Source organism: Miscanthus floridulus, chromosome 11 (assembly GCF_019320115.1).
Source record: "Miscanthus floridulus cultivar M001 chromosome 11, ASM1932011v1, whole genome shotgun sequence".
Lineage (NCBI taxonomy): Eukaryota > Viridiplantae > Streptophyta > Magnoliopsida > Poales > Poaceae > Miscanthus > Miscanthus floridulus.
In genome coordinates this window covers 40,550,293-40,576,950 of record NC_089590.1, presented here as the reverse complement: position 1 = coordinate 40,576,950, position 26,658 = coordinate 40,550,293, and the positions used below count along the sequence as shown (strand labels likewise).

Here is a 26,658-nt window from a genome sequence, read left to right as displayed (position 1 = left end):
AGAATGGTGAATACGTATCAGGAGATAACAGGAGGCGAGTGGAGAATCTCTAGGCGCTAGGCCGCAGTTAAATACTGACATAAAGCAGCACCCAGACGTTGTTCATTAGCAGCTGCAGTATCCTGTATTGAGCGCAACTCCTTCAATCACCAATATATAAAGAGAATAGATTAGATGGAAACAGTAATATTGCAATCATCTGCATGAGAAATTACCTTTTCCATGTAGGATACCCTTTGCTCCAATTCAGAGACGCGTTCTTTGCTTCGCATAAAGGAGCTAGAAGATTCAGAAATCTCTCTTTCAAACTGAAACACGAAGGTTCAGTCAGCTTATGTGTTCTAAATCATATCTATCCATCGTAAGTTAGATCACAAAAGACTATCCACCATGAGTTAGATCACAAAGACTCACCTCAGCAATCCTTGCTGACGTCCGAGCCAAAGATTGTGCTTTTCAAGCAGCTCCTTCACCTGATAAAGAAAAGCAAACCCCATAAGAACCAACAGGTGCACCATGCAATGCAAACATATGGGTAAGGCTCAGTATTAGGCAGTATTAATGCATCAAAGAGTAGAAATATGGCATGCCTATTTCATTAGCAGAGATATGGTTTTGGGACAGGGCCCCCAAAATCCTCGGGACAGCCCTGCCTTCGGCAATCAAGATACGATCCTTTCAATACTATACAATTGTTTCCATTTTGGTTTTGCAGTATTTTGTATAGACTGCTCAAATGGATTAACATGATACCTGCACTCACCAATGCAGTTGCTGGACATGGTCACTTTTTAGTTTGTACTGAACACTTTTGTTCCAAGGATGCAATAGTCACCCTACAATATTCATGTACACTGATAATTAAAGAAATAGATCAGAAAGCATGGCTACAAAACACTACTATACAGATTTTCACCATCCGATAAAACAAACTGTTTATCTTGTCGAAGATGATATACAATCATGCATTCATTGTTCAACAGCAAATTTAAAAGAAGCCAAATAAAATGTCATGAATTATAAATGTAGAATAGAAACACCAGGACATACATAGATGACCAGTTTCCAGAAGGTCACACTGCAAATCATGGACAGAATAAATTTGTACCAAGTTATGCATGATTTGATCTCATCGGTGAAATTAATAACAGCACGAAGGCATTCTTAGCCCCGTCTATGAATTTTATTAACTTTTCAAAATGTTGCACTACTGCACTAAAAGCACCTGTGCTCTAATAGAGGAAAAAATGGAACCTAACTACATATCAGGAAAAGAACACAAATTTATCTTCTTGCAGCAGCACCTTCCTCCTTCCGGTCTCCAAATGCATCATTGGCCTACAAACGCACATGTAGCTGAAATCTTTTAACATACAAGGCAAGAGCACACAGATTTGAAACAATTAATAGATCTTTGCATTATTAGGCGCAGCTAACCTGAAATGGTAAACTCCTTAAGTTGAAGCAGGTCCATCAAGAACATAATTTGTATAACCTGAACAGGGTAGAGGACTAATTAAGTTCAGTAAAGCACCATTCTGTTGATCTGTATACAGGATAAGTATCTAAGATTTTTGGTAAAATAACGTGCCTTTTTGCAAATCTCAGGTGTACTCTAGCTCTCCCTGAGAGGCATGAAAGAATATCATGAGTATTTCATCCGGCATCTACCAAGTCAAGAGAGAAAAGAAATGTGGTGGACTTGAGAAAAATTACTTGATTTCTTGCAAAACATCACGCGTCTCTAGTACCCCCGTGTAAGACATGACCAAATCACATGGGATTTGCATCCCGTGACTACCAATCACCAAATCGAGCGAGAGCAGTATGACAATTAAGTGAAATCACTTCGCGGAGGCCCGGTTGAGACGGCTAAAAGGTCCTAAATGGCTAGAGGGGGATGAATAGCTTATAAAAATATCTACAAATACACTAGAGCAAATGGTTAATATACTAAATGGTGTAATGTAATTTTGCTCTAGCTCTATAATAGGTTGCAAGGCACCTATCCAAACAATTCTAGTTGCTATGATTTCTAGACACACAAGAGGCTAAGTCACTACTCACTAAGAGCTCTCAAACAAGCGACAATAAAGAGCTCTACTAGGTGAAACTAAACTAGCAAGCAAGCTCCCAAAACTAGCTACACTAAAGAGCTTGCTACTCAACTAGTTTGCAAGAATGTAAGAGAGTGAATAGGATTATTATACCGCCATATTGAGGAATGAACCAATCATAATATGAATGTCAATCAATCACCAGGAGAAATCCAATCATAAGATGACACACGATTTTCTCCTGAGGTTCACGAGCTTGCCGGCATGCTAGTCCACGTTGTGTCGACCTACACTCGGTGGTTCGGTGGATAATTGGCACCACACCAAGCCTTCACTAGGTGCCACAAGAACCTACCACAAATGGGGTAACTCAATGACATGAGTAATCCACTAGAGTTACCTTTTGGCTCTCCGTCGGGGAAGGCACAAGACCCCTCACAATCACCGGAGACGGCCATGAACAATCACCAACTCATGCCGATGCTCCTGCGCTGCTCCAAGCTATCTAGGTGGCGGCAACCACCAAGAGTAACAAGAAATCCGCAGCTACAACGATCTCCAAGTGCCACTAGATGCAATCACTCAAGCAAATGCAGTAGGAAACACTCCCAATCTCACTATGATGATGAATCAATAATGGAGATGAGTGAGAGGTGTTTGCTTAGGCTCACAAGGATGTCAAGAAAGTCAAAATTCCAAGAGAGTGAGCCCTAAGCAAACACTTAACCCTTGCTTCCAAGTTTTCTTTTGGAACTCAAAGAGCCGCTGGGCTATCGAAGGGGCGCCGGACGTAGCCCCTACGTTCGGTCGTGCCCTCAAGCCACTCAGCGTCTGCCATGTCGCGCAATTCAAATTTACCATTAGGCGCCAAAGCGTGGGCAAGTCAGCCACGCACCGGACATGCCTGTGCACATGATTGGATTCTAGCCACTTTAGGGTCCAGTCAAGTACAGAGAGCATCCAGAGCGTGTTTTTCTTGATCGAACGCATCAGGTCATAGCTGACCGGACACGCCCAGAGTTCGGTCCTCTCACTGCTCATACTCATCGATTGCGTCAGCGTATGTCTGCATTAACCTGATGCGTCCCCTGTGCGTCTAGTCTCCAACTCCTTCCGAGTCCAGTCGCACAATAGCCCTGCACCCTCTCTTGAACCACTAACCGGACGCCAGGCCTGCGTCCGGTCCCTGCATCCTATCAAAACATCGAGGCTGACCGAGACTTAGGGTTTAGTACCGGACGCATCCGGTCACACCGCGACCAGCGTTCGGTCACTACCCCATGCCACCTTTTCTTTTTCTATCTCCTCAAACACTTAACCCTTGCTTCCAAGTTGCTAACCACAATGTATAGAACTTGTGTGCTAGTGTGGTCGCATTTTACAAGGGTTAATTGTTAGCACACTAGGTCCCTAATGCATATGCAAGAATCATGTCACCTAATGGCACTCAATAAACCGCTTAGCCAAAGAATTCCCCTCTTTATAGTACGACTATCGATCCTAAATACACTCACACCCTCTATGGTGTCTTGAGTGCCAAAACAAAAACCTATTTGATACCTTTTCCTTGATCAACCTTGTTTTTGTTTTTCTCTTTGTTCTTTTCCAAGTTGGAGCACTTGATCTTCGAGTTTGGTCACCACCATCACCTTGACCATCATCTAGCACTACCACTTGGTTTAGGACCATCCTCTCTTGTCTACACACTTAGCTCAAGGATTAGTCCATAGGTTTCATCAATTATCCAAAACCAAACTAGGGCTTTCAATCTCCCCTTTTTTGGTAATTGATGACAACCTTTTCACAAAGATATTCAATGAAATCTTTTTGGATTCATGTTGCTTGCCCAAGCATTTTACCATGTGTAAAGGATATGGATAAGTTTCATAAACCTGAATTGGTAGCATTGGCTCCTCCTACATATGTGCTAAGAGTTTGGACTTGAAAGCTTGCACATATGCATGAATAGAAATCATGGGGAAGTAATGTCTACCAAATGATGCTAAGGTGTAAAGAATGAACCTTTGAAGCGTGATACCAATCGGAGTGCACTAATATACCATCCTTAGCACCATGATTAGTTAGAAAGCACTTGCAAAACACAAACACTACATACCTCGTGAGATCAACATTATAATCAAGGTTCTAGTACTTCTTGTAGAACATGCAAGGCACATCTAACTATCATCCTATGCATGCTAGTTTTACATCTCATCAATCAATCCTATAATCTAGCATACACCACACAAGCATGGATAAGAAATTTAAAGAACTTGTGCCATACAAGCAAGTATATGTGATGCACATACAAATGCAACATACAAATTTATGAGCTTGCTCCCCCAACTTGTGTGCTTCTAATTTTAAATGATCCCCTTCCTTTGTCATATCTCTCCCCCTATGTCCATTTCTCTCCCCCTATCACTTTTATCTTTGTTTCTCTCCCCCTTTGTCATCAATGACTACAAAAGGTGAGCTCAAAAATTTAGATAGGTTAGGGTGAAACCATGTTAAGTGAGGATCATTTTTCCATATTTGGTTCAATCTAGATCACTTGTAAAAGATATTTAACTCGGTTTGATCAAAAGACAAGCTTCTTCATACCTCATTTTAAGGGTTATCTTGACCATGTTGAGTTAAACACTTATAACTCATTTTCTAGATTAAACACTAGGTTCACAAGGCCACAAACATGTCATATGCTACCACTAGATCATTTCAAACATAGAAGCAATAGTGGTACCATACAAACATCAAATTCATTTGATTTTTATGAATGAGCCTATAAAATGTGAGGAATGACTAGATGCCCTAAACAAGTCCTTAGCAAAGAATGAATGACATGTCAACCAATTTCACCTTGCTTTGCTCGAAGGAGAGGCATGTCATATAGTGGGGGTGCATCAACACATATTTGAGAAATCCAACATGTTCAATTCATTTCTTAGCTTGCAAAATCTCTTCTTATCAAGTGGCTTGGTGAAAATATCGGTAAGTTGATCATCCATGCCCACACTCTCAATGCAAATATTCTCTTTTTGTTGATAATCTCTTATGAAATAATGACAGACATCTATGTGCTTTGTTCTTGAATGTTGAACCGGGTTGTTGATGAGCTTCACAACACTCTCATTGTCACATAGCAATGGCACTTGTTTGAACTTGATTCCACAATCATTCAAGATGGCCTTTATCCAAAGTAATTGAGCATAACAACTACTAGCCGAAATGTACTCCGTTTTGGTGGTTGAAAGTGCTACACTATTTTGCTTCTTTAATGACCAAGACACAAGTGATCTCCCCAATAATTGACATGTACCCGAAATGCTCTTCCTCTCAACTTTGCATCCCGCATAATTGGAGTCCAAATATCCAATTAACTCAAATCTTGCTCCTTTGGGATACCACAACCCAACATTTTTTATATGCTTCAAGTACCTCAATATTCTCTTTGTTGCCTTTAAATGACTTTCTCTTGGTGAGGCTTGAAATCTTGCACACATGCATACACTAAACATCACGTCCGTTCTTGATGCGGTCATATAGAGTAGGCTTTCAATCATAGACCGAGACATCTTTTGATCCACCATATTTACACTTGCATCACTATCCAAGTTTCCATTTGTCCCCATAGGTGTATTAATTGCCTTTGCATCATCCATTCCAAACTTCTTGAACATGTCTTTGATGTACTTGCCTTGACTCACAAATGTACCATTCTTCATTTGCTTGATTTGAAGACCAAGGAAGTAACTAAGCTCTCCAATCATGGAAGTAACTAAGTTCTCCAATCATGGACATCTCAAATTCATTTGCCATCATATTTCTAAACTCTTCACAAAAGTCTTGATTGGTTGATCCAAAGATAATGCCATCAACATATATTTGCAACACAAACAAGTCCTTGCCTATCTTCTTAGTGAAGAGAGTGGTGTCAACCTTGCCTATCTTAAATCCCTTAGAGAGTAGGAAATCCCTCAACCTCTCATACCATGCTCTAGGTGGTTGCTTTAAGCCATACAATGCCTTCTTCAACTTATAAACATGGTTGGGCTTCTTGTCATCTTCAAAACTGGGTGGTTGTTCAACATAAACTTCTTTGTTGATGTAGCCATTCAAGAATGCACTCTTCACATCCATTTGATAGAGCTTAATGTTGTGGGCACAAGCATAGCCTAATAAGATCCTAATTGCTTTCAATTTTGTAACCAAGGCATATATTTCACCAAAGTCAAGACCTTCTACTTAAGTGTAACCTTGAGCCACTAATCTTGCTTTGTTCCTTACTACTATCCCATCTTGATCTTGCTTGTTATGAAAGACCCATTTGGTTCCAATCACATTGTGTCCCTTAGGCCTCTCAACTAACTCTCATACTTGATTTCTTGTGAAGTTGTTTAGCTCTTCATGCATGGCATTGACCCAATCAATATCCTTCAAAGCTTCATTTGTCTTCTTTGGCTCAATGAATGACACAAAAGAGAAATGTTCACAAAATGATGCCAATCTTGTTCTTGTTTGTACACCTATAGAAATATCTCCAATTATAGAGTCCAATGGGTGATCTCTTGCAACATTGGTTTGTTGGAGCACTTGAACTTGGATTGCTTGCACTTGGTTGGTCATTTGGTTGAGATGATGAACTAGTCACTTGTTGTTCATCTTGCACTTGACCACCACTTGCACTAGCTTGACTTTGATCATGAGAACAACTAGCTTGCACATTTGAGTTAGAGAGCATTTGATCTTTGTCATCTTCAACTTCTATCACTTCTCTAGGCCTTATGTCACCAATGTCCATCTTCTTCATTGCATTGACCAATTGAGTGCCTCTCACATCATCTAGATTCTCATCTTCCTCTCGGGTAGCATTGGTTTCATCAAATTCAACATCATGCACCTCCTCAAGAGTACCACTAGCTAAATTCCAAACTCTATAAGCCTTGCTAGTAGTGGAGTAACCAAGCAAGAAGCCTTCATCATATTTCTTCTCAAATTTGCTCAATCTTGTGCCTTTCTTTAATATGTAGCATTTGCAACCAAACACCCGAAAGTATGCAATATTGGGATTTCTATCATTCAAGAGCTCATATGGTGTCTTCTCCAACATTGGATGACAATGGAGATGGTGGTTATAGTAGCAAGCCGTGTTGATTGCTTTGGCCCAAAAATGAATGACTAACATTGTTGTTAACACTGGATTTTGGTCGATTCTGGAAGATGACAGGTAGACCCACATGCGGGAAGAAGGGTGTTCGGCAAACAACGCAAGCGGTCGGCTAAATGCTTGTGCGGTCGGTTATTCTGGAAGGCGGTAACTCTATTCGGGAAAACAGAAGATGGCAGGCAAGACCGATCGGAAAGATGAGAGTTGTATTAATAAAGGAATCTATAAGTTTAGGGTAAGGAATCGTAAGTTTCCAAGTTTGTTTAGAAGTTCCTTTGTAAATCGTAGTCCTTTAGGACTCACATTTTGTCTAGGGTATAAATGTTGACCCTCGACCATTGTAAGAAGGGTTCACAACCAAATCAATACAACCGGCCCCGTGCCAACTTTCGAGTCCTCTTGTCATGTCGTCGAGTTCTTCGAGAGGAATCATCGATCCGTCGACCTCCGTAAGTTCCGACAACCTTGTTATCATGTTTAGTATCATGCGGTGGATTTAGACATGGTGCAAGCAGTCTTGTTTGTTTTCAATGGTCGTGCGGCGGATCTTTGCTTGACAATCAAGAAGTCTTTGCTTATGCTTCGTTTATGAGTAGATACCGTGCGGCAGGCGTTTACTCATATGCTTAGTGAAGGCGAGATAGTTATCGGCTCTATATTAGATATGGCAAATCTAAATAGATTCATTAAGTTATCCAGTGTTGCATGTTTTAAACCTCTTATATATTTGTAACACACTTCTGCCCAATCTAGATTGATATTGTTCGGACTTCTTTCTCTTGTGGTTTTACTCGTGCTTCAACAATCATTGTCTATTCTTATATTACCCTTGCAAAATAGATAACATGCTCATAGTGGCCGAATTGTCTTAATCTAGATTGTCACATGTTGCGGGTTCATGCATGTTAATCACGTTTAAGCTTTAACGAAACTAGGTATCGTGCGGTAGATGCAGGTTTTAGTTTAGTTTAATCGCTTTTATTTGTACGTTCCTTCTTCATGGATCCCAATTCGGTTGGATTGCCGAGCTTGGTTATGCATTAACTCATAATTAATTTCACTTGTTCAAACGTGTCTTCCTATGCACATGCATTCGGCAATTAGGTTTTTACGTGCATTTACCTTACGATTAGCTGAATGGTTTATGAATTTGTTGGCAGACAGCTCTCTATAGCCGTATGTCGTTGTAAGTGGCTTCAGGGCCGTACATGTGGAACTGTCCGGTATTACCCGACATGTTCCGGTTTGACATTTAATTGTTTTATCCCTTGTTAGTTTTCAGGTCAAACTGACTGGCACGCTTCCGGATCACGAAACACCCGGGAACCCAATTGAAGCCATGCTTTTCGGCTTGCTGTGTGTGAGGCACAGTACGTCACATTTTGTGTCAACACACTTTTTGGCACACCCGGTGGGACAGTCTGCTAGTTCAAGATGGCATCTGAGATCAACAATGATCATGTTCTGGACGTAAGCATGGCAGAATTGCCAGATAATTACAAGGATTTAGTGCTACAAGCATGTGAGCAATACCAACGGAAGTGTTTGATGTCTTTTTCCAAAAACAAGAGCAATAAAGTGTTTCAAAAGCAGTCAATGCCAAGGGTTCTTCTTCCGCATCAAACTGATTACACTGAAGAGGAAGATGCTCAGAAGATGGCAGCCCTGATCTATAAAGCCATGGGAGAAACCATGACAAACCATCACACAGCTTTTCTGAATACCTTTCGGGCAATCATGATCAGTACTTTTGGTCCAATGGTTGATAAATACTTCGAAGAAAATGTTGGACCACTCAATGGGCCGACACTTTTCAATGTTCCAAAGCATCAAGAGAGGCCTGTTGGAAAAGAAGTAGCGTCGCCTTCAAATATAGGTGGATTGACTCATACTGAAAAGCAATCACATCCCACCTATGGCCAGGTGACATTTGGTACCACAGGGGAAGTGCCACCTTCGGCTTATAGAGTTTCTCCAATATCAAACAGATTGCAAAAGAATATGTATGGTGATGGGTATCAAGAATTTACTGATTACAGTGCTATCAATGCTATGCCAAATCCAGGGTATAGAAGTGTTTCAGGATTGCCTTCTGGAGTGCAAGTACAAGGAAATCAGGATCCAGGCATTGATGTTTTGATGCACAGGATGGCCGATATGATGCAAAATCAGTTCGGCTTGAAGCCAAAGAATTAATCCTATTCATACAAGTCTCCTTATCCAGAATGGTACAACAGAGTAGCGTTACCTCCAAGGGTGAAGCCTCCGACAGATTTAACTAAGTTTTCTGGTCAAGATGATACTAGTACCATAGAGCACGTCAGTCGATACTTAATGCAGCTTGGAGAAGCTGCTTCAGATGAAGCTTGGAGAATTCGATATTTTCCTTTGTCTCTTACAGGACCAGCTTTCACATGGTTCACGTCTCTACCAGCTCATTCCATTGGTACGTGGGCAGAACTAGAACAGAAGTTTCATTCATATTTCTATACGGGTACTAATGAGAAGAAGTTAGTTGATCTCATGAGTCTGAGGATGAGAACAAATGAGACACCATTGGAATATCTTCGCAGATTTAGGGAGACCAAGAATATGTGTTATTCTTTAAATTTACCAGATGATCAACTACCTGGAATAGCTATAGCAGGAATGTTACCGAATATCAGGGAGAAGTTGTTCGGTTTGGAGTTTGATGATCTTGGCCAACTTGCACAGCGTTTAGCAGCTATGAGTAACCAAGCCCAAGGATTTAGGAGAGATAATCGCTTTCAGAAGAACAATGCCACTAATGAGGTGTATCAAGGTTTTCTGGATGAAGCGACTGAGTATATTGATGAAGATGAGATAGCTGCAGCTGAGTTAAATTGGGCAAAGGAACCCACTCAAGTTAGTCAACGCTGGTTGAAGCAACAAAAGGGGACCTATGATTTTGATGTTACTAAGGCAGATAGACTTTTTGCATTGTTGATAAAGGAAGGGCGCATCAAGCTGCCAGAAGGACATCCTATGCTACGTCCTGAAGGAGTGAAAGACAAAAAGTATTGTGGTTTCCATAACACTAATTCTCATTCTATTAATGATTGCCGAGTATTCAGAATACGAATCCAGAGAGCTATCCAAGAGGGACATTTGAGGTTTGATGGTAAGATGAAAATTGATGATCAACCTTTTCCACAAAATATGATTTCTTTCTCTGTGAATATGGTCTCTGCCAATGATCTCAAGGGTAAAGGCAAGGTGAAGGTGTTGACTTCTGATAGAGCAAAGGAGAGTGGTGCTGTTGACCCGGATCGACAAGTCACCAGTAAAGAGCTGCAGCAACGAATTCGGTTTCAGAATAGCCGAACCGAAAAAGGTCAAACTTCCGAACCCAGAGTTACATCACGTATTTTGCTAAACAAGTGGCAGAGGGAACAAGAGAAGGAATACTGTAAGAAGCAATGGTTTATGGGAGAACGCCGGAGGTATGAGGAAGAAGTATACCGAAGGGAGCAAGAAAAATACATGACAGAACAGGAGCAGTCTCATTGGGGTTGTTCGTTCTTTAGGCATTGTTGGAATGAAGGTTTGAGGTTGCCTGCAAGAAATAATTGTCCGGAGTGTAGTGTTCAGTACTCCGAGTATAGGCAATCTCGAGTCAACCGCCGTCCCGTCTATGAAAGACTTGGAACAAAGGTTCCTGAAGATGATCGGCGCTTAAAGATAGGTGGCTTTGAGAATCAGCAAAGGAAAAGAGTTGCAGGTTCGGGTTGGATTCATAATAGAGTGCATGATGAGGAAGCTGACATCTATAAATATGTATGGCAAAAAGGACAGTGGTGTCCTCTAGGCCTGAGGAAAAGTCAGAAAAGAAGAGTGCAACGGTTGAGGAATAGGGAGCTGGAATTGGAAGTTGCCGAAACAAAGCAAATATGGCGTCCTAAAAAGAAGCCTGATGGATGTGGTCCTTCGGCTAATGCTTGCATGGCTTTCTTCCTCCCATCAGAGTTTATAGCTCCCGAAAGCCAAGATGTCCAAGAAGAGGTGTACTCTGATTTTGATGAAAGTGAATGTCAGGATTTGATGGCTCAGCTTGTATTAACACAGCAGGCTGTTTTTGATAAACCAATCAAGAATCGTCACTTGAGACCACTCTATTTAAAGGGATATGTCAATGGCAAGCCTTTAACTAAGATGTTTGTCGATGGAGGGGCTGCTATCAATATCATGCCTTATACTACCTTCAGGAAAATTGGGATGACTAATGAAGAATTGTTGAAAACTGACATGGTGCTCAGAGACTTTGCTGGCAATCCTTCCGATACCCGAGGTGCTATCCATGTCGAGTTGACCATTGGATCGAAAACTCTGATTACTACCTTTTTTGTCATTGATGGCAAGGGGGCATATAGTCTACTCTTGGGCAGAGATTGGATCCATGCTAATTGCTGCATTCCTTCAACCATGCATCAAATTCTCATTCAATGGATTGGAGATGATGTTGAAATTGTACATGCTGATGATTCGGTAAGTGTTGCTGCTACAGAGTCTACCTATTGGGAATATGAAGGCGTTGATTGTTTCTCCGGAAAAGTGTGGAAAGAAGGTCCTGTGAATGTTTTCAGCGAGGACCAACAGCCGATCCAAGCAGTCGGCTCTCATAGTAATTTTTAATGGGAAATCCTGTCGATGGCAACAAAGGAAAGTTGGGACGTGGTTTTATGTCGGCTGATAAATTGGAAGAAATTGATGTTGGTGATGATTCTAAGCCAAGACCGATGTATATTAGTGCAAAGTTAGACCCAGAATATAAATCAAAGTTGATAAACCTGTTGAAAGAGTTTAAAGATTGTTTTGCTTGGAATTATACGGAAATGCCTGGATTGGATCGTTCCATTGTTGAGCATCGATTACCCATTAAACCTGGATTTCGTCCTTACAAACAACCTCCACGGAAGATATACAAAGAGGAGGTATTAGCCAATGTAAAGAAGGAAGTTGAAAGATTAATAGAAGCAAACTTCATTCGGCCATGCAAGTATGCAGAGTGGATTTCAAATATAGTACCGGTATACAAGAAAAATGGAAAAATGAGAGTTTGTATAGATTTCAGAAATCTTAATAAGGCAACTCCCATGGATGGTTACCCAATGCCAGTTGCCGATTTGCTGGTAGATGCAGCAGCAGGTTATGAGGTCATTAGTTTTATGGATGGTAATACTGGCTATAACCAAATTTTTATGGCAATAGAAGATATTTCGAAAACAGCTTTCAGATGTCCTGGTCATATTGGTTTGTTCGAGTGGATAGTCATGACGTTTGGGTTAAAGAATGCCGGTGCAACTTATCAAAGAGCTATGAATTATATTTTTCACGAGCTGATCGGCAAGATTGTAGAAATCTACATCGATGATGTAGTAGTCAAGTCTAGAAATCATGAAAGACATTTAGCCGATTTAAGAAAGACTCTGGAGTGCACAAGAAAGCATGGCTTGAAGATGAATCCAAACAAATGTGCCTTTGGAGTTTCGGCTGGTGAGTTTTTGGGATTTTTAGTTCATAAAGGAGGAATTGAAGTTGGTAAGAAGAGCATGGAAGCAATAGACAAAGTTGTGCCGCCAACTAATCTCACAGAATTGCAATCATTGTTAGGCAAAATCAACTTTGTAAGAAGATTCATATCCAATCTTTCAGAAAGAGTTTTACCCTTTTCCCCTTTATTGAAGCTCAAGAAAGATCAAAAATTTGTATGGGGTGACATACAACAAAAGGCTTTTGATGAGATCAAACAATATATGAAAGCACCACCTGTGCTAGTACCTCCACAACTTGACAAGCCTTTTAAGTTGTATGTGGCGGCCGATAGCCTAACGATAGGATCGGCCCTTATGCAAAAGTTTGAAGGAAAAGAAAGAGTCATAGCTTATCTTAGCCGAAAGTTGTTAGACCCGGAAACAAGGTATTCGGCTGTAGAAAAACTTTGCTTATGTGTATATTACTCATGTACCAAATCTTGGCACTATTTGTTGAATTCCGAATGCGTGGTGGTTTCTAGTTTTGATGTAATCAAGCATATGTTATCAATGCCGATTTTGAATGGAAGAATTGGCAAATGGATTTTAGCGTTGTCGGAATTTAATTTAAGATATGAATCGGCAAAGGCGGTAAAGGGTCAAATTATTGCCGATTTTATTACCCAACATCGGGATCTTTCTGTTGAAGTGGTAAGCATTGTGCCTTGGGCTTTGTTCTTCGATGGATCATCTTGTAACAAAGGTGGTGGTGCTGGTATTCTCTTCATTTCCCCACAAGGAAAGACTTTTGAATACGCGGTTCCTATTGAATTTCATGTTACTAATAATCAGGCAGAGTATGAAGCATTGATTAGAGGGCTTCGGCTTCTTATAGAAGTAAAGGCCGCTGCTGTCGAAATCTTTGGGGATTCTGAGTTGGTGATTAATCAATTGAATGGTCAGTATGAATGCAAGAATAATGTGTTAAGAGAATATTATGAGGAATGTAGAGAACTTTTGAAGAATTTTCTGGTAGTAACCTTGCATCATGTCCCTAGAGAGTGCAATGAAGAAGCAAATAAGTTAGCTCAAGCTGCTTCTGGATATCGAGAGAATCGGGAGATTTTTGCTATAGAAGAAGATGTTTTAAATACTGATCAAGTAGATGGTGATTGGAGATACGAAGTTACCAATTATCTGAAAAATCCATCTCAAAAGGTTTCCCGAAAACTCAGGTACAAAGCTCTCAAATTTGTGTTTCTTGATGATCAGTTATATTACAAGTCCATCGATGGAGTATTGCTCAAATGCTTAAGTCAAGAAGAAGCCAAGAAAGTGATGTATGAGGTTCACGAAGGATTGTGTGGTGCACATCAGTCAGCTTATCGGATGAAGTGGATAATTAGGAGAACTGATTATTTTTGGCCAACTATGTTGGAAGATTGTTTTGAATATTACAAAGGGTGTCACAATTGTCAGAAATTCAGCAATATTCAAAAGGTTCCAGCGTCTGCTATGAATCCTATAATCAAGCCTTGGTCGTTCAGAGGATGGGGTATAGATTTAATTGGTCAGATCAATCCTCCTTCTAGTAAGGGACACAAATTTGTACTCTTGGCCACGGATTATTTTACCAAGTGGGTTGAAGCTATCCCTTTGAAGAAGGTAACGTCAGAGAATATGATCAGTTTTGTTAAGGAACATATAGTTTATAGATTTGGGATTCCTCAGACTATAACAACTGATCAAGGAACTCAATTTACTTCTTCAGAATTCTGTGACTTTGCCAAAAGTATGGGGATTAAGTTGTATAATTCTTCTCCCTATTATGCACAAGCTAATGGTCAGGCAGAAGCATCAAATAAGATTATGATTAAAATTATCCAGAAGAAGATTGATGAAAAACCAAGGAAATGGCACTTGGTTCTTAATGAAGCATTGTGGGCTTACCGAATGGCTTGTCATGGGTCCACTCAAACGTCTCCCTATGAACTGGTTTATGGACATCATGCTGTGTTACCATGGGAACTGCGGTCAGGATCAAGGCGAGTTATTTTACAGAAAGAATTAGCAGAAGAAAACTATAAGAATCTGATGATGGATGAGTTGGAAGATTTACATTTGATTCGTCTTAAGGCATTAGAAAATATTGAGAAAAATAAATTACGCGTCGCCAAGTATTATAACAAAAGGGTTAGGCTGAAGCAATTCGCAAAAGGAGATTTGGTGTGGAAAACTGTATTGCCGGTTGGAACAAAGGATAGAGCATTCGGCAAATGGTCTCCAAATTGGGAAGGTCCTTTCCGAATAGTAGAGTGTGTACCTGGCAATGCATACATATTGAAGACTTTATTTGGGGAAGAGTTTACCAGAGCTATCAATGGAAGATTTATTAAGAAATACTATCCCAGTGTTGAGGTTGGTTCGTGAATGTAGATCAGAAAAACGACAAGGAAAAAATTGCCTTTAGCCTAAAAATCAGATACAAGACTGAGAATAGCCGATATCATTCATATCGCCTTTAGCACAAAATAGCCGATGCAGTTTGCATCGCCTCTAGCACAAAAAATGTTTTTCTGAAACTGGGTTGTTTTCAGCATTTTTTCTGACAGTCGCAAGTGGAATTTTACCGAAAAGAATCAAAGAAGTAAATATTATTCCAAAAGACGAGATTATTTATAAAGTTCATCCTAATACAAACTACTCCTCAAATAACTTGTTGAGGACGGATTGGGGGTTTGTGATTTCGGCAAGGGCAGCAGCATGATCGTCGTAGGCCTCCAGACGCTCATCGATGTCGTCGACTTCGTCCGGGCGTCCTCCAACGAAGCCAACTGGCTGGGAGGAGTAGTCCTCGTTGGTTTGGGAGGTCATTGCCGCCAGCCCGAGAGAAGCGCCGAGGTGCACACCTTGGATGACGGCCTGATCAATGCGGTCGTCCACAGCATCAAGGCGTGCCTCGGATGTCTCCCCCTGAGCATTCACCTTGTCGGCAATCTTGTTCGCCGCCATCTTCAAGCGGTCATTCTCCGCGGAAAGAGCTGGGCATGAAAGAAGAAATGGGTCGGCAAGCAAAGGAAGTCAAGATGATAAAACTAAGTGAGGATATCAAACCGGTGATGGCGTCGCAGAATTGTTTCCGCTGATCCTCCCATTCGGCTTGATCGATGCCGAACTTCTTGGATACGTCGCCTAGCTCCTCCCGGGCTTCGTCCCTCTCCTGGCGAAACTTGAGCGCCTCCTCGTGAGAGTATGGATGGTGTGCATCTGCTGGCTCTGCCGAACCCCAAGGGTTGGAATGGTAAGAGCTTGAGGAGCTGGAAGATCCGGAGGAGCCGGATGATGGAGTTCCCGGTTGAGTTGCCGACACTGGAGGAAGGAGATGGTATTGGCTGGAGCTGATGACTCTTATCCTGATGAATGAGGAAGGGGAAATCGGAATTAATAGATGAACGAGGAGATTGCAAAGGGGGCAAAGAACCGAATCATACCCACGACGCCAGCAGCGTGACGCTCTGCTTCCTTCAGCCTCTCCGTCGGCAGGACGCTTGCCACGGTTGCCACTGTTTGTCATTTGCTTTGGTGGAGGTTAGGGTTTCCTTCTGGAATGAATTGAATGAAGGAAGTGGAAGAGACGGATGTGAGAACGCTGAGGCAAAGATAGTGATGAAGGCCAATGGAAAGGTCTATTTATAAGCCGAAGCGAAAGATCGTGGCGAATTCCACGGGGTTGTGGGGCGAGAATCCCGAACGGCGGAGTAGGTTTGTTCCCTTTCGGCTGGGCCGTTACTGGACTGGGCCAGGCCTGAGTTAAGTCGAACATCGCTTGAATATCTCCATGATTTATTGGAGCCAACATTGTTCGGCTATACCCTCACAGTATTTGGATTGGATTCGTTCGGTTATCGGAAGAATGGAGACAATCGGCTACATTCTAATCGAGTAATTTAAGGGAAAATGGCCGATTGCTTTTTTCCGAACGAATGAAAATAAGTGAACATAAAGTTGTTTAATCAAGGAAAAAAGGGTATCACACTTAAAGTTTATTACAAGTCTAATGTCTACTGGTTCAGAAGATGATTGATTGCTTCTATGGCCTCGGTCCTGATTCGGCTAACATTATCTAGCACTTTTTGATCTTCATCTTCAGAACTCTGGATGCTGGATAACTTATTTTTGATCTGCTGGTCTTCTTTGATGGTCGAAGCTATCTTTAGTGAAGTTGCTTCTATGTTCTTCGGCAGATTGGCTATATGGGCCCTGTGAGACTGAATTTTGGCATTCAGTTCGGCTAGTTGAGCTTCTAGTCTGATTTTTTCATCCTCCATGGATTTCAGTTCAGGCTCCAAGGTTGCCAAGGAATTTCTCGTAGTCTGGATATGAGAGTGAAGATCTTTAATCTCCAGCTTTTTCAAAGATCTATCCTTCTGCAGAGCGGCCCTCGAAGATATGTTCTTGGTTGCCCTTCTCACCATAGCAAAGTGATCATCAAGACGGGCTGCAGATTCCAGGGGAGCCTTGAGAGCAGAAGGGATATCTTGATCAATGAGTTCAAGGAGGTCTTTTATCTGGTCTGCATCCTGAACCAGACTAATGGTATCCTTATTCAGCAGAATAATCACTTCTTTTAGTCGAGCCTGATTCTCCAGTGATAAAGTTTGATGAGAAGTGATCTCTTCACCTTTCTCAATAATGTAGTCCTCAATAGAGAAGGAGTAACTGGTGGTCGGTTTAGTGATGTTCTTCTAGACAAAGAGGAAGAAAGAAGGTGTTAGCCGATTGGGTAATTTTGCTAAAATATAGTATGGGACAAGGCATTACCTGTTGGGCTGATTGGTCATCAGGATGGGTTATACCCTGGCTTGCTGGAGGACTTGATTGAAGGTTCAGAAGAGATGGGTCTGGAGATTGATCAGGAGAAGTTTCCCTTGCCAGTTCATCTAAGATCTCATCTATTCTCAGTAAAGTAAATGATAATGAGCATACGAGATAGATGTTGTTAAAGAGAAAGGAGAGGAGAATTGGTTGAACAGTGTTACCTATAGTCTCATCAGGTTTATGAGCCTTTGAACCTTCAGCTTCATGGGTCTCTGAAGTTTCGCTATCATGGATTTCTTCATCTTCAGTAGAAACTTCAGGGGTTGGTTCTGCAGGCGCTGAGGTATTACCCAGTATGGGAATTTCGACTTGTGGCTGCAATGGAAGAAGTGAGTGTAGAGGTAGTCAGGCTTACTACTAAATAAGATGGTTGAACTGATAAGAAAACAAAAGGTTCATGCCTTAAGGGATGATCTGGCTTTCTTGGTCCTTGGTTTCTTGGGTAAGAGGAAACTTTCAGGTGTTTTCCTTTTGCTTTTTCCTCTAGAAGATGCAGCAGTTAAAGTAGCAAGAGTTCTCATGAGTGCCTTTAGAGGTGCTAAATCCAAAATTGCAGAAGTTTTCATGAATTCCTTTAAGTTTGGAGCATCAAACCCCAGAGCAGGTTTGGGGCCAGCCAGATAGTACTGAATTGCTTTGGCAGGGGGAGTAAACTCAAGATCCTGTGCATGACCAGATGTTAAAATAAGAAATGGATTCAAGAACAAGAAATGATGGGTATAGTGAAATTACCTCACTGTCAGAAGCAAAATCGGGTTGCAAGTTTTTGCATAAAGAATGAACTGATATATTGAAGATATGAGCATGCCATTCTTGCCACCAAGAGACAAAGAGAGGGTGAGCAGCATCTATTAGCCCAAATGGAGATGGTTCGTATATTGGTAATTCCCATCCTAATTCAAAGACCTTCTTGGCTTTCATTCCTTCTGTTAGTACTTCCCTTGATTTTATGATTGTTGAGAAGAGGAATTTTGGAGGCAGTTGGCCGCATCCTAATTGTCTGGCCACCATGTTTGGATAATAGAATTCATAGGTGGATTGTACTAATCTCCCATGATGAAATTCAGCTGGCAAAGTGCAAGGTTTGATAAAGGAGTTGAAAATCTCTGTGGATTCTTGGCCTGAACAACCAATTTCATAGCTAAACTTGCAGGGCAAAGTCAGATCTTCATTCTCTCTGTAAGGAAACCAGAGCACATTGCCGAATCCTTTGAAAAATAGCTTGAAGAGATGACCAATGTCTATATCAATGCTTATAGATGCTGCTGCTTCCCCATAAGTCTGACAAGCCTTAACCTTTGCTGTGCTGCCTTCAGCATAGTTAACTGAGGGGAAACTTAGGTTGAAGAGGCTCACAGGGGTTATCTGATGCATATATAGTTGGAGCCACATTTGAATTAGCCACCAGGGACCATTTACACAAGAAATTTCTCCACCGTGGCGCATCTGAAGGGTGATCTGATGCATCATATGATAAGCAAACCCTAAAAGATATTTGCCTAATGGGATCTGGGTGCCTGCAGCTAAGTCTTCAGCCATTACCATGTGATTCAGGGTTGGTTCATTGGATTTTCCACAGAAGATGAATCTGCATAGCCACATATTCATGAAGGCTTTCAACTCTTTGTCAGAAACGGTGCCAGATGCATTCATATAGTTCTGGATATGTTTGATCCATCCACATCCAGAACTGACGGCTCTTTGATTACTCTTGCTCTTGTACTTATAAGGATATACTGGCAATGACACATTCAAACCAGTCATCATGAATACGTCGGCTAGAGTGATGGTCATAATACCATGACCAAAGATAAAGGCATTGGTGGCGTCAGACCAAAAGTGAGAAGCTGCTATCAGAAGGGAATCATTCCTGGGTGTCTCTGCTAAAGATAACTCCAGACAATGACTGATGTCCTGACTTTCCCAGTGGCTGCTGCTCTTCTCCAACATTCTCCTGTACCAGTTACGCCATCCGGTGATTGGGGGAAATGGCCAATTCTTGAATGTGTTTGGCCATCGGTTTGGTGAGGTAATCCCAGACTTGAAAGGAATTCTTTGGGTTTCCTTCTCAATGATTTCAGAAGGGTCAGGATTTCCCATTGGGCTGAGGAAATAGGAGTCGGGGTTGGCAGCATAAGGGATCAAAATCTGGCTCTTGTACTCCTTTAGAAGATGATTGAAATCAGAGGGGAGTAAATCAAAAGAGGAGCGGAAGGATGAGATGAAAGTTGCCGAATATAAATGAAGTTTACCTCTGGAATTTCGTCCTGGGTCGCCATTGAAGATTGGAAGGAGGTCCGAGGTTGCGCTGAAAGCTTGAATTTTTGGGCAGCGGCTGCGGTTTTGAACGGTGATGACCTAGGAGGATGAAAGAGCTTGTGGTCAATTTCAGAATAAAACAACTTTTATCCCGAAATTGAGGGGGCATGTGTTAACACTGGATTTTGGTCGATTCTGGAAGATGACAGGTAGACCCACATGCGGGAAGAAGGGTGTTCGGCAAACAACGCAAGCGGTCGGCTAAATGCTTGTGCGGTCGGTTATTCTGGAAGGCGGTAACTCCATTCGGGAAAACAGAAGATGGCAGGCAAGACCGATCGGAAAGATGAGAGTTGTATTAATAAAGGAATCTATAAGTTTAGGGTAAGGAATCGTAAGTTTCCAAGTTTGTTTAGAAGTTCCTTTGTAAATCGTAGTCCTTTAGGACTCACATTTTGTCTAGGGTATAAATGTTGACCCTCGACCATTGTAAGAAGGGTTCACAACCAAATCAATACAACCGGCCCCGTGCCAACTTTCGAGTCCTCTTGTCGTGTCGTCGAGTTCTTCGAGAGGAATCATCGATCCGTCGACCTCCGTAAGTTCCGACAACCTTGTTATCATGTTTAGTATCATGCGGTGGATTTAGACATGGTGCAAGCAGTCTTGTTTGTTTTCAATGGTCGTGCGGCGGATCTTTGCTTGACAATCAAGAAGTCTTTGCTTATGCTTCGTTTATGAGTAGATACCGTGCGGCAGGCATTTACTCATATGCTTAGTGAAGGCGAGATAGTTATCGGCTCTATATTAGATATGGCAAATCTAAATAGATTCATTAAGTTATCCAGTGTTGCATGTTTTAAACCTCTTATATATTTGTAACACACTTCTGCCCAATCTAGATTGATATTGTTCGGACTTCTTTCTCTTGTGGTTTTACTCGTGCTTCAACAATCATTGTCTATTCTTATATTACCCTTGCAAAATAGATAACATGCTCATAGTGGCCGAATTGTCTTAATCTAGATTGTCACATGTTGCGGGTTCATGCATGTTAATCACGTTTAAGCTTTAACGAAACTAGGTATCGTGCGGCAGATGCAGGTTTTAGTTTAGTTTAATCGCTTTTATTTGTACGTTCCTTCTTCATGGATCCCAATTCGGTTGGATTGCCGAGCTTGGTTATGCATTAACTCATAATTAATTTCACTTGTTCAAACGTGTCTTCCTATGCACATGCATTCGGCAATTAGGTTTTTACGTGCATTTACCTTACGATTAGCTGAATGGTTTATGAATTTGTTGGCAGACAGCTCTCTATAGCCGTATGTCGTTGTAAGTGGCTTCAGGGCCGTACATGTGGAACTGTCCGGTATTACCCGACATGTTCCGGTTTGACATTTAATTGTTTTATCCCTTGTTAGTTTTCAGGTCAAACTGACTGGCACGCTTCCAGATCACGAAACACCCGGGAACCCAATTGAAGCCACGCTTTTTGGCTTGCTGTGTGTGAGGCACAGTACGTCACATTTTGTGTCAACAATTGTACTCAGTTAGCATTGATCTTGCCATGTCAATCAAAGATCTCTTCCTCTCAACAAGGCCATTTGATTGTGGAGTGTACTTGGCTGAGAATTGATGCCTAATACCAAACTCATCACATAACTCATCAATTCTAGTATTCTTGAACTCACTACCATTGTCACTTCTTATTTTCTTGATAGTTGTTTCAAATTCATTGTGTATTCTCTTGATGAATGTCTTGAATATATCAAACACATCACTAAAAGGTCCCTAGTTTGGTTTTGATAATTGAGTGACAACCTAGATGGACTAATGTGTTTAAATTGTGAGATACACATGTGATTAGTCCATAGGTACACTTGTGTGAGCAACTCATGCCATGACGTTGAAGATGGCTTTGATTTGTTGCTAGGCTCACACATGTGATGAAGGAGCTCACTACATATGAAACATGACATGGAGTCATGTGACTAAGGTGGAGAAGATCAAGACAAGACTTGGCTTGATGGACCGGTTGCAAGCGTGAAGGGCAAGTTGGAGGCTTTGGAGCAATGGACCATGTGGCGGTGAAGCTTGAGCGCAAGACTTGACGCCAATGGACGGAGGCAACGGTGAATAGCAAGTGAGGTCAAGATCGATGAACCAATAAGGTTATGTGATGATATGAAGTGGATCATATCATTTGTGATATTGTTGGTGCATGTCTTGCATCAACATTGGAGAAGATGGAATATAATGCGCAAGGAAAAGGTATAACTTATAGGGCATTTCATTTCACTAGTCATAAGTGTGTAGAGAAGTTTATGACAGGGTTTAGGATAGATGGCTGTACTATTAAGAGGGGCAAACTTGTTTGTATATCGGTGATCTAGTGCCACTCGAGTGATCTAACTTTGCATCGTTGCTAGGATCGAATGACGTGGTGATTTGAGTGACTAATCCTTTGGAAAATGATTGTGAAAATGCTAACACACTAGCACATGATGTTGTACACTTGGTGGTGTTGGCACATTTGCAAAGGAGAAGTTGTTGGAGTTAATTTGGATCAACTTGGTGAAGCTGGAGAAGAAAAGGAGAAGAAAAGATCAAGTTTGGGTTGTCCGAGGGTCGAAAAACGCAACCAAACTCGTGGCCAATGCACAGCCCAGCCTAGAGGGTGGCACCACCCTTTTCGGTGTGCATGGGACACCCTAGGGCGGTGGCACCGCCACCCCTAGGGTGGTGCACCACCACCCATTGCATGGTGCACCGTCACCCCCTGCAACATGCCTATTTCAGCAGCATAACCCTTTTGTATTTTGGGCATAACTCTTAGCTCTGAACTCCGATTTAGATGATCTAGGACTTTTTGGAAAGCTAATAAAATTCTCTACAAGCTTGAGGTGGTGAAAATCAAGTTTGAGCTGAAGGTGGCACTGCCATGGTCACCGGACTGTCTGGTGCCTGACACTGCCATATTTTTCCACAGAGGGGCGAAAACGCATTTTGGGTGCCATGGGGGCACCGCCACCCCTTATCCAGTGCCCACTTGTCCAATGGATAGTTTGAAACATCCATTGAAATTCGACCATTGGGGCACCGCCACCCCTTGTCCGGTGCCCGCATGTTGTTGTCCGGTGACCACACAGAAATGTGTTCCAAGGCTCCAACAGCTCTATTTGGCTTGGGGGCTATAAATAGAGGTTGAATTCAGGCTTGGCTGAGGTTGAGCACCTTGGGGATGTGTTGCCCTTGTGTGTGCTTGGTTTGAGAAGCCTCTAACTCACTTGTGCTTGCGAGAAGTGCGAATCCATTGCGAGTGAGTGATTCTAGTGCATTGCATTGTGAGATTGCATCGAGTGGCACTAAGTGATCGAGTTGCAAGCCGGTGGTGCTTGTTACTCTTGGAGGTTGCCACCTCCTAGATGGCTTGGTGGTAGTCTCTGTTGAAGCACGCAAAGAATATTGTGCGGTGCTCCAAAGAAGGATTTATGAGGGGCATTGTGCTCGCTCCACGGGAGCCGCGAAGAGCAACTCTAGTAGAGCGAGACATGAAGGGTGACAAGTGGTCCAGCCGTGTCAAAGTGCTAGAGCTTGTGGTAAGCACTCTACATGAGAGAGTGTGACTTGTGGGTCACCACTAGCAAGAGGACTGGAAGTAACCTTGGATCTTGTCTCAACGGGGACTAGCTTGGTGGCAACCAAGTGAACCTCGGGATAAAAATCATCGTGTCTTCCTTGTCTTTCCATTGGTTTGCATTCCCCTTTACACAAGCTTGTATTTACATTTCATATATTATGCTTGTGTAGTTGCTCTTGTAATTAGTTAGCTTGTGTAGCTTGCTAGTTACCTTCTTGCTTGTGTAGCATAGAAGTAGCTCCCTTGTATAACTACTTTACTTTTGTAGTAAATTAGTTGCCTTGCTTAGCTTATATAGCTAAGTAATTTGAGCTCTCTAATTTGGCTTATGTAGCCTTGTTATTGAGCATTGCTAGTGAGCTTAGGAGCTTTATTCTTATGCTACTAGCATGTGTAGGAGCTCCTTGATGCTTGAAGTACTAGCGGCATAGGTTTTTGTGACCTTGCTCCTAGAATTGGTTAGGTAAGCTCTAGCTAGCCTGGGCACCTTAGTTGCTTGTTTAGGATCTTTTAAGGTGCTTGATAACTTAGATAGAGGGGTGTAGTCTTGGCTAGACTGATATATTTAATTCCACATTTGTTTCGGTTAGCCAGTGCAATTAATTTTAGAAAGGATTATTCACCTCCTCTAGTCCGCCATCTCGACCCTACAATCACTCTTATCAACAAGAAAGAATACCCATGTATATCTAGTGTCATCCACTAACACAAATCCATATGTTTCCACCAGTGCTAGTATATGTTGTTGGCCCAAACAAATCCATGTGCAATAACTCAAATGCTCTAGATGTGCTCATGATGCTCTTCTTAGGATGTGTGCTACCAACTTGTTTTCTAGCTTGACATGCACTACACAACTTATCCTTCTCAAAAGTGACATCTTTCAAGCCTCTTACTAGATCATGCTTAATCAATTTGTTTAGTTTTTTCATTCCAACATGACCAAGCCTTCTATGCCATAACCAACCCATGCTAGACTTAGTGAGCAAACATGTTGACAAATGAGTTTCACTAGCATTGAAATCAACCAAATATAGATTCGCATATCTAAATCCTTTGAATATCAAGTTAGAGCCATCTACACTTATGATCTCTATATCATCCACACCAAATATACACTTGAAACCAAGATCACAAAGTTGAGCTACCGACAATAGGTTGAAGTTCAAGCTCTCTACTAGTAGCATATTGGAAATGCTCAAGTCATTGGATATTGGAATCTTACCATGCCCTTTGACATTGCCTTTGCCATTGTCACCAAATATTATACTATCATAACCATTGCTATCATTGGTGTTGATTGAATTGAACATTCTTAAATCACCGGTCATGTGTTGTCTGCACCCACTATCAAGCACCCAATGCCTTCCTTCGACTTTGTAATTAACCTACAAAAGAAGATCAATTCTTTTTAGGTACCCAAACTTGCTTGGGTCCTTGAAGGTTAGTCACTAAGCTCTTTGGTTCCCAAATGGCCTTCTTCTTTGGGCCCAACAAGGATGTACCAATGAACTTAGCCTTCACACCATTGTCACCCTTGGTAAGCAAATAACAAGAATCAAACTTAATTGAGAATACATTAGCATGTGATTTCTTGTTCTTGCAATCATGCTCCTTGTGACCAACTTGCTTGCAACTATAGCAATAATGATCATTGTTCTTCACAAAACTAGTCTTATGAGGAGCAAAGGCCGCCTTGCCTTTCTTGGGGGTATAGCCCAATCTCTCTTTGTAGATGATGCTCTTTGGCTACCAAAGCACATAAGCAAGTGGTCCTCACCACCATAGGCCTTGCCTAAGGTGCGAGTGGGCTCATTGACTTTCTTCTTTAGAGTCTTATTCTCAACCATTAGTGAGGCATCACAAGTGAAACCATCACTAGTAGATTGGTGGAAGTAGTAGTGTTACAAGAAGGGTTAGTAGGAGCAACAATAATAGGCTTGTAGAAAGATTCATCAATAATATCACAAGTCAAGCCCACGTCACATGATACAAAAACCTTATGCTTGTCTTGCTCTTGGAGAGAGGAGGGAACCTTTTCAAGCTTAGAGTGAGCTTTGCCAAGCTTCTGATGGGCTTCCATTAGCCTCTCATCAAAGGCTTGCTCAAGGGATTTGCATTTCTTGCGCAAGTCTTTGCACTCCTTCCTCTTTAGCTCAAGACATTCATGAGCTTGTTCCATCATGTCCATGAGTACCTCCTTGGAGTACTTCTCATCATCATCTTCACTCCTACAATCATCACTTTTACAATCATCACCATTACTTTCATCATATTTTACCTTAGAGGACTTAGCAATGAAGCATGGTGGTGTGTCAAAGAGAGAAGGCTTGTTGTTGATGGAGATACTTGCGTGTGCCTTTTTCTTGGATGCCTTCTCATCATCACTAGACTCATCACTATCTGAAGAAGCATCACTATCCCAAGTCACCACATAAGAGCCACCCTTCTTCTTGAAGAACATTTTCTTCTCCTTTTTCTTCTTCTCCTCTTTCTTCTTCTCATCTTCACTATCACTATTGTATGGACAATCTGCCAAGATGTGATCCTTGCTCTTGCATCTAAAGCACCTTCTCACTTTATCTTTGCTCTTGAAATTATCTCTTCTCTTTCTTGATTTGTAGCCCTTCTTCTTCATGAATTTGCCAAAGTTTTTCACAAATAGAGCCATGGATTCCATGTCAAAGTCACTAGCTTCTTCATCATCACTTGATTCTTCTTTCTTTGCTTTGCCCTTGCTCTTGGATGATGTGATAGCCATAAATGCTACACACTTTTTCTTCTTGTCCCCGTCCTTCTTATCATCTTGGTCAACCCCTCCCTTTCCACGTGGTATGTCTCTTGTGTCATGACATCACCTAGTACTTGATTAGGGGTTATGTCCTTCAATCCTCCTCTTATGATGATCAATCTCAATGTTTCAAACCTTGGAGGTATTCACATCAAGAACCGATGAGAGAAATCATCATCTTGTACTTTCTCATCCAAACTTTTGAGATCATTGATAATTACTTGCATTCTATGAAACATCTCCGGAATGCTCTCATTATCTTTCATGTTGAAGCTTGTCAACTTATCCTTGAGAATGTACAACTTGCTACTAGAAATATCCACTTCTATGATGATCAGTTTTCATCACAAAAGGAGCCAAATTCATCATAA

The 26,658-nt window shown here is 41.6% G+C and overlaps 1 protein-coding gene across 1 annotated transcript; it reads right to left on the bottom strand.

Annotated features, from left to right (window-relative positions):
* Positions 1-67: 67 nt before the first annotated feature.
* LOC136491817 (uncharacterized) lies at positions 68-26,257 on the bottom strand. The gene is made up of 8 exons (XM_066488045.1): positions 25,496-26,257; positions 17,996-18,256; positions 17,885-17,909; positions 17,538-17,668; positions 17,189-17,296; positions 415-473; positions 216-308; positions 68-122 (listed from the first exon to the last, which is right to left on the bottom strand). Exons 1-8 carry the CDS (start codon positions 26,255-26,257, stop codon positions 68-70), a joined length of 1,494 nt encoding a protein of 497 aa, XP_066344142.1.
* Between the last annotated feature and the right edge of the window lie 401 nt (positions 26,258-26,658).